Source organism: Canis aureus, chromosome 20, assembly GCF_053574225.1.
Source record: "Canis aureus isolate CA01 chromosome 20, VMU_Caureus_v.1.0, whole genome shotgun sequence".
Classification (NCBI taxonomy): domain Eukaryota; kingdom Metazoa; phylum Chordata; class Mammalia; order Carnivora; family Canidae; genus Canis; species Canis aureus.
Window position 1 is genome coordinate 6,776,558 of NC_135630.1, and position 15,472 is coordinate 6,792,029.

Sequence of the window (15,472 nt, forward strand, 5' to 3'; positions counted from 1 at the left end):
TTGCTTAGTTTTGATAACCTACGACTATGTAAGATACTAACATAGGGAGCGTGGGTGAAGGATGTACAGAACTGTTCTAAATTTGCAACAACTCTGGAAATCCAAAATTATCTCAAAAATAAAAATTTTTGAAAGTATTTAAACATGGGCAACCCAGGTGGCTCAGCAGTCTAGCGCTGCCTTCAGCCCAGGGCGTGATCCCGGAGACCGGGGATTGAGTCCCACGTCGGGCTCCCTGCACGGAGTCCCTCTGCCTGTGTCTCTGCCTCTCTCTCTCTCTCTCTCTCTCTGTGTGTGTGTCTCTCATGAATAAATAAATAAATAAAATATTTAAAAAATATTTAAACAATAATAAATATATTTTGTATTTTAATAAAAATTATATATATTTCAGGTATATAACATAATATTTTGCTATGCATATATACATAGTGAATGATTACTACAGCTAAGCTAATTAACATACTCAACTCCTCCCAGAGTTCCTGCTTTTTTTTTTTTTTTTTTGATAATGAGACATTTTAAAAGGAATTCTGTATTTCTTCCTGTTTTAGGTAGCATATTAAAACTTAATTCATAATGCAAAAGTAAAAAAATGAAACTTGATTCAAATTTTATTGAAATATTGGCAGCAACTTAGACGTTTTTTTCATTGTGGTCACACTATCTAATGTAAGTTCTAACCTCTTAACAAAATGTTAAGTGTATAATTCCTTATTGTTGACTATAGAAACGATGTTTTATATCAATAATCTAGAGCTAGTTATCTTGCTTGACTGAAAGTTTGCACCGTTTGATTAGTAACTTTCTTTCCTTTCCCTCTTCTCCCAGGCCCTTCAGCCTTAGCCTCCCTGCATCCACAGTGCAGTAGATCACTGTCCCACCTGGGTGGCCATTCAGTCACTTGGCCCAAAACACAGGCTTTGATACTTACACCCCTCCTCAATATATTTCAGATATTAACAGAAGAACATTCAAATGCCTCAATGTCATCCATGTTGTAGGTGTTCAGTAAATGTCAATAAATAAACAAATATTCTGAGGCTCAATTTAGTTTGCCCTATATGTCTTTATAGATCATATAAGGTATTATTATTCTTAGTTGAAGAAATAAAAATTTACGTACACTCTCCAGAAAAAAATATATTGGACCCTGAAATATATAGATTTCTCCATGGGAAGGGGATGAATATATATCCATCCACGGACCATATTCTATAAAAGACCAAAGAGATTTATCACTATCCACATGCAAAAGAATGAAATCGGACCCTTGTCCTGTAGCATGCACAAAAATCAACTCAAAGTGGATTAAAGGCTTAGGCATAAAACCTAAATTGTAGAACTCCTAGAAGAAACTATAGAGGAAAAGTCTTATGATAATTGGTCTTTAGAGTGATTTCATAGATAGGACACTAAAAGCAGAAGCAACAAAAAGAAGCAGGGCTACATCAAACTAAAAAGCTTCTGCATAGGTAAGGAAATGATAGACTAAAAAGGTAACATACAGAAGAGGAGAAAATGTTGACTATATATCTGATGAGAAGTTAATCTCCAAAATATATAACAAACTCCTGCAACTCAATAGTAAAAGAATTAATAACCTGACTAAACAATGGGCCCAAGGCTTGAACAGATATTTTGCCAAAGAAGGCATTCAAGTGGCCCACGGGTATATGGAAAAAATATTAACGATTATTAATTATCAGGAAAATGCAAATCGAAAGTATGATGAGATGCCATCTTACACGTCTAAAAATGGCTACTATCAAAAGACAATGAGTGTGAGCCAAGATGTGCACAAATCAGGACCCTTGTGTATTGTTGGGGGACGTGAGATGGTGCAGCTGCCACGGGAAATCCCGGCGGCTCCTCGAGGAGTCAGAACGAGAACTCTCATGGCTCAGTCTAGTTCTGGGTATTTGTGCAGAAGAACTGGAGCGAGGCTCCAGGAGGGGGGCAGCCCCGTGTCCACGCGCACTGGCCCGTGCAGGGGAGTGCAGTGGGTGAGCAGCTGGAGGGGCCGCATGGGGCGCCCAGCCCGACCCTCCCACCCGCGCCCGTGACCCCCGCGACCCCCGCGGCCCGCAGGCCTGAGTCTTCCCAGAGATCCCTCCAGCCAGGAGCGTCGCTGTCGCTTTCCCTGTCCCTCGGCATGGTACCCTCAGCACCAGCCCCGCCACCAGTGTTGAGCATCCTTAGCCCAACCCAGATCTTGGCCATTCCTGGTCACCTCTGTGTGCCCCCGTCCACGCGGGTCTCGGCAGATGTGCAGCACAGTCCACGGCGGCACAGTGATGTTTCTTTTTGCATTTACTTTAAATTAACACAGGAGCGGATTCTATTCAGCAGACTGAGCCTCAGTATCACTTTCCTTTTCAGACTGAAAAGTGCATTTTCTTGGGAAATAACCAAAGGTTAAGATACCGTCTTCCTTTGCTTCACGGGTAGGATTACTCCTCAGGGCCAGCACAATCGGGGGGAAAATCCACTCCGCTCACCACCTGCAGCTCCCTTCAGCCCCATCATCTGGTTGAGGAAACTGAGGCAGAGAGAAGTGCAGTGACTTCCGTGAGGCTGCTCAGCCCCTCAGCGGCACAGCTGGGATCCAGAGGGGGACTCAGGTGCCAGCCACTAACTAACCCCCCGGCTCTCCATCTCGGGATTAGGAGTTGGAAGACCCTGGGTGGAAGGTCTCTGGGACGTTAGACAAAAGCAGGTCACTTCTCAAGGTTCTCAGAGTTCTCGTCAGGGAAACGAAGGTGGACTGGGATTTAGTGTTGGTGACTCTCGGGTGTTCCCATGACCATGTGAGAAAGCTGCGACCCTTTTCCATGAAGAGGAATAGACACACTTAGACAATTTGCATATATTCATAGGTTCCCCCAAAACCCTATTCTTAGCCCTAAGGTTGAAACCTCCTAGATGAAGAAATCCTTAAATTGCACACAAGTCTAATATTCTGCTATATTAAGAAAAGCTAACTTTTAGTTTATTAGTGACTTCTTAAAAGGGCAAGCGATTACCACAACAGTCTGTTGAGTGATTGTTCAGTATGTGCCTTATTGATAGGTTGATTTGGGTTACACTCCGAGGCCTTTTATCTGTTTGCTTACTGTATTGTTCTGTTTTGTTTGTGTGACCTTGAACTCACTCTGAGTGCTGCTGAAGCCTTTCACTTGAAGACGTTTTTTATTGAGAAAAATATTCCAGGTGCATTTGGATTGAAGCAGTGTGAAGTTACGGTGTTTACCTGAAGCTAATAAAATTTATGTTTTCCCTGTAAATGAGAACTGAAAAACAACCAATGCGTCACTACCAAAATCAATTTAAAAAGGATCTACTATGAAATTAGGTTTCTCAAATAAAACGTAGTTTAACAAGAGATGTTCACTCTGTCTTCCTTCTTATGAGGATACTTTTCATTAGAAGGTAAAAATGATGGTATGTTTTGAAGCCATAAAGTTAATATGTATCAAACTTGATGGCTTTCAAGATCAAAGGATTGAGTTTCAGTTTAAATATATGGATTTTTTATTAAAAAAAAAAAAACCCAAAGTATCCCGGTGGAAAATAGATCTAGAGACCTTTTGTGTATTCTTTCTATGTGTCTAAGAAAATTGCAAAAAACATGCATTCAAAACTGTGTAAGATTTAGTGTACCCAGATAGGAAACTATTCTGTGTAGATTTTTAAAAAAAATACACTAGTACTCTTCTGCCCTTGAGCCAAGATGAATTAATACTTTGGTTCTTTTCTTTGTAAATTTTCTCTAAAGATTGTTCATTATTGTTGAATTTCAATATGATTGCAAATTAAGTGATGCAAAACTCAATAAAGTAAAATACACAAAAGGCCAATTAACATGTTATCTCAGTAAGTATATAGAAGAATGAGGGAACATACCGTTCCACAAAGTAGCATATAATTAAGATGTAGTCATAAATCAAAGAAATATTGTAACTTGTTTAGGTGCACAGGTGGCTTTAGAAAGATTGATTAGCTCCTCTTGCCCCCTTGAGATGAGAGTTCGTAGTTATTCCTGCGAAATTAAACAGAATAATTCCTCAAGCTTCCTACAGTGTGTACGCTTCAATGAAGATAGCATGCTGGAGACAAATGTTTGCAAAGTGTTCATCTCCTTGTCCATTCCCGTTCCAGATGCTCTCTACGATGTCATCACCGTGGGAGCCCCAGCCGCCCATTTTCAGGGATTTAAGAACGGTGGTCTTCGGAAACTACTCCATAGATTCGAAATGGAAAGAAGAAAGTAAGTGACGACAAGATGCATTAATGATATTGTCTTCCCTTTGGGGAAGTTTGTTTACAAGGTTAGGATGAAGAAGCTTGGTCCATCACCATGAATAGTTCTTGACATCTCCAACCCATTGAGTGAAGTTGTCAAATGTCCAAAAAAATACTTGAACAGAAATTAAATTAGAATAAGTGAAATGCCTGAGTGCATTGCTTATAGAGTAGCACTATGCGAGCAGAAAAGTCTTCTGGAAACCATGCTACGAAAAAAAAATAGATGTATTCTCATTCAATGAATGGTATTCATGTGGAGATTTAGCTGAAATGGCCTACTTTAACTGGGAAGCCAAGGACACTTGGTGGAGAGCATGCGTCCTAATTGATGACTCTGACCTTACTAGTGACTTCCATTGTGTCCTAAGGCCAGGCACATCACTGCCTGTCATTTAATTGTGCAATTTGAAAAAGAGACATCAATATAGGACTCTGTTAAATGGTGAGATTAAAAGAAAAATCTTGTATTCCTTAGAGGCAAGGCATGACAGAAAAACCAGAGTATTATCACTGTTACTTATAATTGTAATATACTTTCTCCGTTTTTGTGTGTGTGTGTGTGTGTTCAATTACTTTAAAATACTGCATCAGGAAGTGTATCCACTGTGTACTGAGCCCCGTGTCCCAAGGAATATATCTATACTCCTGTAAACCATAAAGAGTGTTATTCAGGTGGGAAGGGTGACTTTACTTTCCTTTTCAAGTCTTAACTCTTCTTGGGTTATGATCCTGAATTTTGAAAGTTAGGGGAAAATAGTTATTCTTAGTCATAATTGGTTTAGTAATAGTATCAGAAAATCTAGTGGCAAAACCAGAATTTTTTTTTAAAAAAAGTTTTATCATATAACACATTTGTCATTCAGTGTCCAGATTTTCGGGAAGAAAGCATTAAAGTCGGTCAAAATTGGGGCACCTGGGTGGCTCAATAGGGTTGAGCTTCCAACTCTAGATTTCAAGTCAGGTCATGATCTCAGGGTGGTGAGACGAAGCCCCACCTCGAGCTTCATGCTCAGGGAGGAGTCTGCTTGAGATTCTCTCTCTCCCCCTCCCGCTGCTCCTCCCCCTGCCCCTTCCCCTGTTCATGCTTTTTTTAAAATAATAATCAAAAAAATTTTTAAAGTAAGTTATAATTGAATAACTGATATACTGATATATTATAACTATCATCAAAATATCAAAATAATCAAAAAGGACTGTTCCGTTACCACCAAGGAACTTCCTCAGGTGATCCTTTAATAGTCACAGCCTCCCAAAACTTTTTGCTGTGGAAAGTTATTCTATCACCTTATTATTTCAGCAGGGAATGGAAATCAGAATTGCAACCAGGGTTTCTGAGGAGAGAGGCACATCCTATTTAGTTCATGGAGGCTGGAGGTCAACCAGCACAGACCTCAGGGAAAAGGAAGGATGCCATCTCCATGGGAGTGGAATTCAGGTTTCTGTCCGTGGGCTTTATGAGGGAGGGATGTTGCTCACTGACCCCTTGCTGCACTATTTTTTGAATGGAGGAGCAACCCGCCATTTTTGTGGTATCATCCCTAGAATGGACAGGTGTGATTAAAAGTTCTCTGTTCTGTTTGGCCAACTTTACTAGCCATTTGGCTTTTCTTGGATGCCATTTTTATCTGGCATTTTACTACACTGCTACGATATATGAGACAAGAAAAAAAATGGAACTCATCAATATGTCATTCCTTAAGTCCCAAGGCACCGAGTCAATCTGCCATCATTTGTCCACCTCTTAGATTCTTCTGATAAATGACTTATGGGTTTTCTCTAGAGTGTTTTTTGTAATTAGAGAAGTAAAATAGATTGTGTTCACTCCATCTTGCCTGGAACTAGAAGTCTCTAATCCTGAGAATACATCTTAATCTTTTTTTTTAAGATTTTATTTATTTATTCATGAGAGACACAGAAAGACACACACACACACACAGGCAGAGGGAGGAGCAGGCTCCATGCAGGGAGCCCGATGCAGGACTCCATCCCAGGACCCCGGGGTCACGCCCTGGGCTGAAGGCAGGGGCTAAACCACTGAGCCACCCAGGGACCCCCAAATTCATCTAATCTATCTGTTTTTCTCAAACTTTAGAGTTTGTAAAAAAGCTAAAAGACTGAAAACTGTCCACAGGGCACATAAAATCTAATTGAGGATATAAAGCACTGGCTTGTGATGATACATGGAACCTAACCGTGAAACTTCCTAAAATATTACTATATGCTACTATTAAAGAGCATTAAATGCTGAGTTGTGTGGTTGAGCTCTGAATAATATTTTTTAACTTAAAATATCTGCATGGATGTCTGAATTCTTCACCATTATTCACCTCTCAGTTTATATACATATAATCATGCACACACACACACACACACACACACCTTTCTAGGATCAAATTTAAAATAAAAGAGAAAAGAGCATCCAACGCTTATAAACATTGATTTGTTTCAGGTTTTTCATGTGTGTTATACATCCCATTGTTTTACTGATGTCTTTATTGATAAAATGCAATGAAGTTTTTAATTAAAAAAAAAAAAACAATTTGGTGTAGATCTCAAGAGGACTTCATAGGGAGGTGATATAGGACAAGTATGATTTGCTGAGCATGGCATCAGCCTGTCCATCAAGTTAAGAGGTGATCTGTTTTAAACAAAGACTTCCAGCCTGAAGTGACATCATATAAGCAAATTATTTTTCTGCAGGCTTTTTCAACAACAAATATTGCATTAGTAAGTCAAAAGCAATAACAGAAGTAAATATGACCACGTGAAATAACTAACTTAGACGTACACGCTTACTTACATTTGGCAGTGCAGAAAAGCACATTAAGTGAAGGAATTAGCTTCACCTCTTCTTTCTTTTGATACTTCTCCAAAAGAGAGCCAAATATTTTAGTCCAGTTTTTTTTTTTTTAGATTTATTTATTCATAGACACAGAGAGAGAGAGAGAGAGAGAAGCAGAGACACAGGCAGAGGGAGAAGCAGGCTCCATGCAGGGAGCCCGACGTGGGACTTGATCCCGGGACCCCAGGATCACACCCCAGGCTGCAGGCGGCTCCAAACCACTGCGCCACTGGGGCTGCCCTTTAGTCCAGTTTTTTAGGGGAACTACCATAACCGTTATACTGCTTTATCTTTATTTATTTTCTTCTCAGCTATCCAATGAAATACTGTCGTCTGAAAACAGATGTAATTTATGTGTTTGCTCCTCAGGGATCTGTTTTTTGGTGAATACATTGACCACACAATGAAAAGGGTTTTAGTGTAAGAAAGCCTTACTTATAGGAGCATTTGGATGGCTCAGTTGGTTAAGCCTCTGCTCCTGAGTTGGTTCGGGTCATGATCTCAGGGTATTGGGATCGAGCCCCACGTCAGGCTCTGTGCTCAGTGCGGAGTCTGCTTGTCCCTCTCCCTCTGCTCCCCATCCTCTCTCACTATCTCTCTCTAAATAAATAAATAAATAAGTAAAAATTCTTAAATAAAATAAGCCTTGCTTATAGTAGTCATATAATGTAATCCAGATCACATAAAAATGCATTTTAAAAGCTACAAGATAATCAGTTAGGAAGAGTGCTCTGCTTAAAGCACAAATATCTGAGTGTTTTACTCCGCTGCTTCGAAACCTTCAGGGAGTCCAAGATCGTCCACGGGGCATGCAAAGCCCCTGTGGTCTCAGCCCACCAACTTTCTACTTTCACCACTGTTTTCTCCTGTACTAGCTTCTTAAATGCTGCACAAACTGTTTCCTTAATGGACTTCACACTTTTCCACCTCTTCTTTTTTCCTTATCAGCTCCTGTTTACAAGAAATTCTTCTGTTTTCATCTCCCCACTATTTTCTTCTTCTTTCTGTCAGAACCATACACGCAATCCTATTCAAAATTCCACGTGTCACCTGTCCTAATTGTCTACCCGCTCCATTACGTCTTCCTGACTTGTCAGACTGATTTGACTCTATCTCCTAAAACTTTATCTTTATGCCCCTTATAGTCTTATTAGGGTCAGAGTTATGATGTACTACGTTTGTTCTTGTCCGATACTTTTGTAATAGTTTGTGATTTCCTTGAGGAAGAGATGTCCTCTTGAAATTTGGGTCTTCTGGAGTAACCCACAGAGTATTTGGCATACAAGTTCAAATTCAACAGGCGGGCAGCCCAGGTGGCTCAGCAGTTTAGTGCTGCCTTCAGCCAGCCAAGGGCCCGATCCTGGAGACCTGGGATCAAGTCCCACATCAGGCTCCCGGCATGGAGTCTGCTTCTCTCTGCCTCTCTCTCTCTTTCTGTATCTCTCATGAATAAATAAATAAAATTAAAAAAAAATTCAACAGGCATTGGAATTCGCATATGCGTCAGATACAGCTTCTGACTTAAAGTGCTGAAAACTCTAGTGGGAGATCAAGTTTCACAAATAATAGTAATAAAATAAAATCGGTATTGTATAAAGTAGGGCTTCTCAACCCTGGCTTCATATTACAATTACCTTTTGAGCTTTAAAGTATGTTATCTATGCCAAGATGTCACCTCAGACAGATTAACTGAAAGTCATGGGAAGGGAGCCCAGGTCTGGGTATGTCTTAAAAGCTTCCCAGGTAAGACTTCCCAGGTAAAGCTTCCCAGGTAAGACCGTAGCTAGAGAGAGATGTAAGTGAACAGTGCTGGGAGAAGACAGGAAGGATGTGGAGAGAAACAGGAAGAGTGACACAGATGAACTGAAAAATGGTCAGGTTAGAACCTCAGTTGATCTGTATCGAGAGGAAAGAAAATCTACGCAAAATAGTATGTGTTGAGCTAGGAAGGAAAATAGGACAACTCGCTTACTGGAAATTCGTGTTTAAAGAATATCAAACTCATTAGCAGTTGCCATACAGAATCAAAGATGGGAGTGAAGCTATAACAATTTTGACCTGAGAAAACTTGGGCCTGAGTAACATGCAAACAAATAAAACTGAGCATCCTGTAAGGGTTTTCACGCTATAGACAGGAGATTTTTCTGAGACAAAACCCTCATTGCACATGTATGTTTATAAACATCCAAAATCAGGATGTTTGTAAGCCATGTGTATTCAATTGTTACATCAGGTTTCTACGAGTTCTGGAGTCCGTGATTTACCTGCAGGCTCTTCAAAGCTTGTGGATTCCTCCCTTGAAATTTGATCCATTCTTTACATTATTGCTGAAAAGAAAGTGGGAAGTTGCCACTTGCATGAAACTTTCCTTAAGATGGAAAAGCACCCCGTGGAAACCAAGAGCCTCATAAAGAAGAAGAAGGGCCAGTGAGGGGCAATGTCCACCCTCGTCGAGAATGTGAATTCCCTGTGACCTGCCCCTAGGTTTGGAGTGAACTCGGAACCGCCTCCCTACCAAGGACCTAAGGTCACATTCCTGCAGACATGCTCTGGTGTCCCCACCCCGCCCCGCATCTGTTCCAGATTGGAACAGAATCAACATTTCCTGCCCCACAGTTTCAGACAGAAGAGAGAGAGAAAAAAAAATCACTTGGAAAGGCGATAAGAAAAGTGAACTAAAATGTTACGGACAATTATTAAAATAATAATAATAAAAATAAACAAATAAAATTGTACGGACAAGACTATTAGATGCTCTCCTTGAGCCTACAACATCCCGAGTCTGTATTAGAATCTGAGGGAATTTTCCGAAGGAAAGTAGAACATTAATACAAAGAGTTAAGCAGACCAGTCTTACTTTTATAAGATCAATGGTTATGTAATCATATGGCAAACTCTCTGAGGAGAATTTAACTGTTTTAAGGAGAAATACAAGTAGATGTTTCCTCATTCTCTGTTATAAATAGAAGATTTTGGGGCACCTGGGTAGCTCAGTCAGTTGAGCATAAGACTCTTGATCTCAGAGTCATGAGTTCAAGCCCCACCTTAGGCATGGAGCCTACATTTAAGAAATAGAAGATTTCTTGGATAAAAGGGAAAACATACTGCCTTAGGGAAGGAAGCTCTATGTGGACTACAGTGTAGCAGGCGTTCAATAGGCCGGAAATGGGAGAACTGGATGCAAATCCTCATACCACTACCTTTGGTATATATTCTTCTGATCCCATCACTAACCACTGCCTAGTTTGGGGAGACAAAACATAAATTAACATATTTAGTCAGTAGTATAAAGCTGAGATGTCTAAGCAAAACTGTCAGTTTTCCAACTTATCCCTTTATGTACTTTCTCCAGGAACTAGGCAATAGCTACAAAAATATTTGCTTTAAACCCTTTATTTTCATGCTTAAAACTAAGATTCTCAATTTTTTTGAAAGAGAATGATTCAGATATATTAAGTAAAAGCAAAAAAAAAAAAAAAAAACTGCATCCATGATTTTATTTGGAAAACCTTTTTTTTTTTTTTCCTTCCCCTACTGTAACACTTTCTCTGTCTCTAGCTTGATCTCTGGATTTCTTTCAAAAATTAGTCTTGTCATTCACTGGAGAGCAGTTTAGCCTGAGATCACAATTCTAATATTTTGTATTCACCAATAGATCCTGCCATATATCTTCTCAGAAATGTTTTGATCTTTCAATTATGTGTATTTTAAATGTTTTTCTATTATTCTTTTAATTTTAATTCTAGGACAGTTAACATACAGCATGATACTAGTTTCAAGTGTACAGAGTAGTGAATCAACACTTCCATACACCACCCTGGGCCCATCATGACAAGTGCCCTCCTTGATCCCATCACCTATTTTGCCCTCCTCCCACCCACCCCTCCTCTGGTAACCATCAGTTTGCTCTCTATAATAAAGAATCTGTTTTCTTGGTTTTGTTTCTTAACTTCCACATATGAGTGAAATCATAGATATTTGTCTTTCTCTGACTGGCTAATTTTGCCTAGCATGATGCTCTCTATTATCCATGTCATTAGAAATGGCAAGATTTCATTCTTTTTTTGTAGCTGAATAATATCCCACTGAATAAATATACCACTTTTTCTTTATTCATTGATCAATGGATACTTGGGCTGCTTCTATAATTTGGCTATTATAAATAATGGTGCTATAAATGTAAGGGTGCATATATCCTTTTGAATTAGTATTTTTGTTGTTTTGGGATAAATACCCAGTAGTGTGATTACTGGATCATAGAGTAGTTCTATTTTTAACTTTTTGAGAAACTTCCATCCTGTTTTCCACAGTGGCTGCACCAGTTTGTATTCCCACCAACAGTGCAGGAAGGTTCCTTTTTCTCTGCATCCTCACCACACTTATTATTTCATGTGTTTTTGATTTTAGCCGTTGGACAGGTGTGAGGTGATAGCTCATTGTGGTTTTGACTTGCATTTCCCTGATGATGAGTGATGTTGAGTATCTTTTCATGTGTCTCTTGGGCCCTCTGGATGTCCTTTTTGGAAAAAAGTTTGTTCATGTCTTTTGCCATATTTTAACTGAGTTATTTGAGTCGTGTGTTATGTTTATTGGAAAATATAGAAAAGTCAAAAGAAAGATTAAAATTACCCATAATCTCCTTCCACAACAAGACAGTTACCAGTGGCATACAGGTGTGCTCTCATCTAGTTTGTTTTTGCACATATGATTTACACTTATATCTTTTTCTTCTATAACTTTAAAAATTCAGGATGGCTTAAAATGGCTAATTCTTCAAAGTATATCAATTGAATGCTCTACATTGAAAAAAAAATCTCTATGCTTGTAATTCTTTGGAGGCCGTGCCCAAACCACCGAAGCTAGTCTATTTTAAATTATCGGCTAAAATTCATGTCGTGTTTACTTCCAAATATATTTTCTTCCCTTTTGGAAAAAAATACTTTATGTCACACACACACAAAAAAATCCCCACTTTCTATCACACAGGCCCTATGGAAATAAAGAGTAGGTATTAAGAAAAACCCCGTCCATTCCTTTTTTCTTTTAAACCAGCACCTGGCAATATGTTATTTTCAAGGAGAGAGCAATTTCATTCTTTGTGTAGATTATAATTTGATTCCTTGGGGGTATGTTTTCTTCCACCTGTGATTTTGTCTTCCTCAGCCCCTCTTAGCTCTCGGCTCAGTTCATCTTTAAGCAAATACAAAGCTCGGTCTGCCAACACTATGTACCAGGTTTTTCTTCTCCATGTGCACTTCCCTGCATGTAGCTAGCTCCCTGTACACAACATCAAATCTTTAAGAGAAAGTGGGTTGTTGTTGTTTTGTTTTGTTTTTTTTTATCTCTTATACATTTATAGTTTGGAATAGCAAGAAAATAATATGTGTTTAGATAGTCATGTTGGGACTTGGACATACTGTACAAACTAAATGATTAGGCTTGCAAGGCACTGAACTACCTGTGATAAAAGGGGAATAGAAGGATTTTTTTCTAAGTTGCGTATGAGCCTAAATGAATTTATCATGCAGTTTTTCTTCTTCTTTATTCTCTTAACTATACAAAAATAAAATGTGCTTATAGCACACAAATCTAAAGAATAAAGAAGCGTATGAAGTCAAAAGCCTACCTATTCCATCATCTCTCCCTACAATAAACCAATTAGAACACTGGCTAAGAGTACTTCCCTGTGTGATTTCTTCTAGGCATCCAACCATTTGAATTTTCAATGGCTGTGGCTCGGTCCACAAACTTCAGGTTCACGGGAACGTGAACGTTCTTAAATTTTCCATAACTAAGTTTAAGTTTTCTGGCCCCATTCTGGGTTAAGGCAGAAAGTTTCATTTCAGATTTCAGACAATTCATAGACTCCGCTCCCTATATAGACCTATATAGATCGAATCATGGCTTGGACACATAGTAGCCTTGTGACATTAGTTAAACTGCCTCACTTCTCTATAACTTAGTTTCCTCATTTATGGCGTGGAAATACTGCTTACGTCACAGGGTCGTTCTGAAGATGTGATGACTTCATATACACCAAACATTTTATGGTGGTACCTGGCACATGGTGAGAGCCTAACAGATATTGGCTTTTATTTATGTAAAATATGTAAACGGGTATATTTTCACTCAGAAAAATGTTTTGGCAATGCCTCATTTCAATTCATGTAGATCTCATTTTTTCTTAAAGCTGTGGAGCGCTTTACTGATTGAATGTAGCATAATTCTCTAACCAACACAGTATTGATGATCATTTAGATCATTTCTAATTTTTCGCTATAATCACCTGTGTTTACAGGATATACATTTATTTTTATGTCCCTGAAAACTGTGAGCATTTCTTTTTAATAAACTCCTAACAGTGGAATTTCTTAGCGGAGGTGCTTAAAGTTTAGCGATGTTGCCGTATTTCCCTCCAAAAAAGTTGTATTGATGTGCATAAATCGCCCACAAACTCTTCAGCTTCGGGTTTCTGACACCATCTCTGTGTTAAGCCCAGATATGGCTCCTGAGGTCCAGACACGCGTTTAACCACCATCTAGCGGACAGCTCTGCGTTAATTGTATTATTCAGCCCCTCAGGGTCAACATATCTGATCATCTCTCAGTCCCTTTCCCTCAAACTTCTCTTGGGAATCTCTTTTTCTGAATACAAGTCACCACCATTCATCCAGATATTCAATTTAGTAGAAACTGGAAATCATTAACTATGTTTCTTCCCTTGCTTCTACTTCCCAAAAAAGAAAAAATAATAATAATAATAATACTTTATCAGTTCTACCTTCTTTTTTTTTTTTTTTTAGTAAGTCATTCATTTCAATAATAAATTGTGGGTTGAAAAAATAATAATAAGTAAATAAATTATGGGTTAGGATAATTCTAACCCATGGAATCACCATCTTTTAAATATTCTGCTGCCAAATCTCTTCGCCCTTCTCCCTCTTTCCAGACTGGCTCTTCTCCAGTCTGTTTTTCCCACTTTGGTTGGAGTAATGTTTCCAAAAGGCGAATACAATTTTGTGATTTCATGATGTTGGATATTTCTTAGCTGCGTCTTGCCAGGAGTATAAAGTTCAAGGTGCGTAATATATTCATGTGTCATCTGGTCCCACTCTGTTCTCCGTTTCCATCTCTCACACCACCCTCCATGTGAATCAGACTAAACTTCCTCAGCCTCAGGGCTGCCCGGCAAGCCTTCTTTGGCCCCTTGGCTACTCCGCTTCTGCTTTAAGCCTTCCACGTACAGACACCCCTAACGGTCCACCTTCCTCTCCAGACCCCAGGGACGTGGACTGAGTGTATCTGGTTCACTACAGTATCCTCAGGAGCTGACTTCTCAGGGTTTGTTGAGGGAGTGGGTAAAAGAAGTCTAAGGATTGCCAATCACGGGACCATCTCTCATTTGCCTGAAGAGATCAGTGTTACTGAATCAGGTGACAGAAACGTAGGGACTCTTTGTGGAGTGCGGAAACAGAAATAGAGAGGTATTTGTAGAAAATGTGCCATAGCTTCAAAAACAGCCATTTTACAGGTATTAGAATGTTACTGTTTGCTTGCATTTCACTAGGAAGGGAAAATATACTTCTATGTGTTCTGAAAGGCGATAGATGATAAATTTTGTAAAAATAGCCTAGTTTAAAATCTGATTCAGTATTAGTAATGCAATAGTGACTTTAACATTTCAGTTGCTGATGTTTTTCCAATCACCTACCCAAAAACTTGTGAAGCCAAGTGTGATCTGAAGCACAAGCAAGAAGTACAGTATGTAGTGTGACAGTTCAGAATTCTTAAAAATTAAATCTTTCCTTTAAAGAAATGACTTTAATTGTAAACGAAAATAAGTTTGCTAAATGACCTAGAATTTCTAGTGATTATAAACCTGGTGAAGAGAAAAATGTCTAAAATGATAAAACAGGGGCAGCCCGGGTGGCTCAGTGGTTTAGCACCACCTTCAGCCCAGGGCGTGATCCTGGGGTCCCGGGATCGAGTCCCGCATGGGGCTCCCTGCATGGAGCCTGCTTCTCCCTCTGCCTGGGTCTCTGCCTCTCTCTCTCTGTGTCTCTCATGAATAAATAAATAAAATCTTTTAAAAAAAAAAGATAAAACACATCATCAGTCCTAATTTGGGGATTTCAGGAAGCCACTGAACTTCTCACCCTTCCATCTCTTTGGGTGGCGGATTACTTTTGAAATCATTAAATTGCTAGAAAGAGTGGCTAAAATCTTGAGATTTTTAAGGAAAGACCTCTAAAGTATATCATCACAGATGTCTCAGGAAGATAATTTGTATAACTTGACTTTACAATTAAATGTTTTAATATCA

At 39.1% G+C, this 15,472-nt stretch overlaps 1 protein-coding gene across 16 annotated transcripts in view; it reads left to right on the forward strand.

The window, feature by feature from the left end:
- Positions 1 to 15,472, forward strand: part of INPP4B (inositol polyphosphate-4-phosphatase type II B) — a 711,205-nt gene that overhangs the window by 557,956 nt on the left and 137,777 nt on the right. For all 16 annotated transcript variants that reach the window (XM_077860913.1, XM_077860916.1, XM_077860927.1 and 13 more), the window contains one exon: positions 4,162 to 4,270. In XM_077860913.1, coding sequence (XP_077717039.1) covers positions 4,162 to 4,270 — 109 coding nt within the window. The remainder of the gene's footprint in view (positions 1 to 4,161; positions 4,271 to 15,472) is intronic.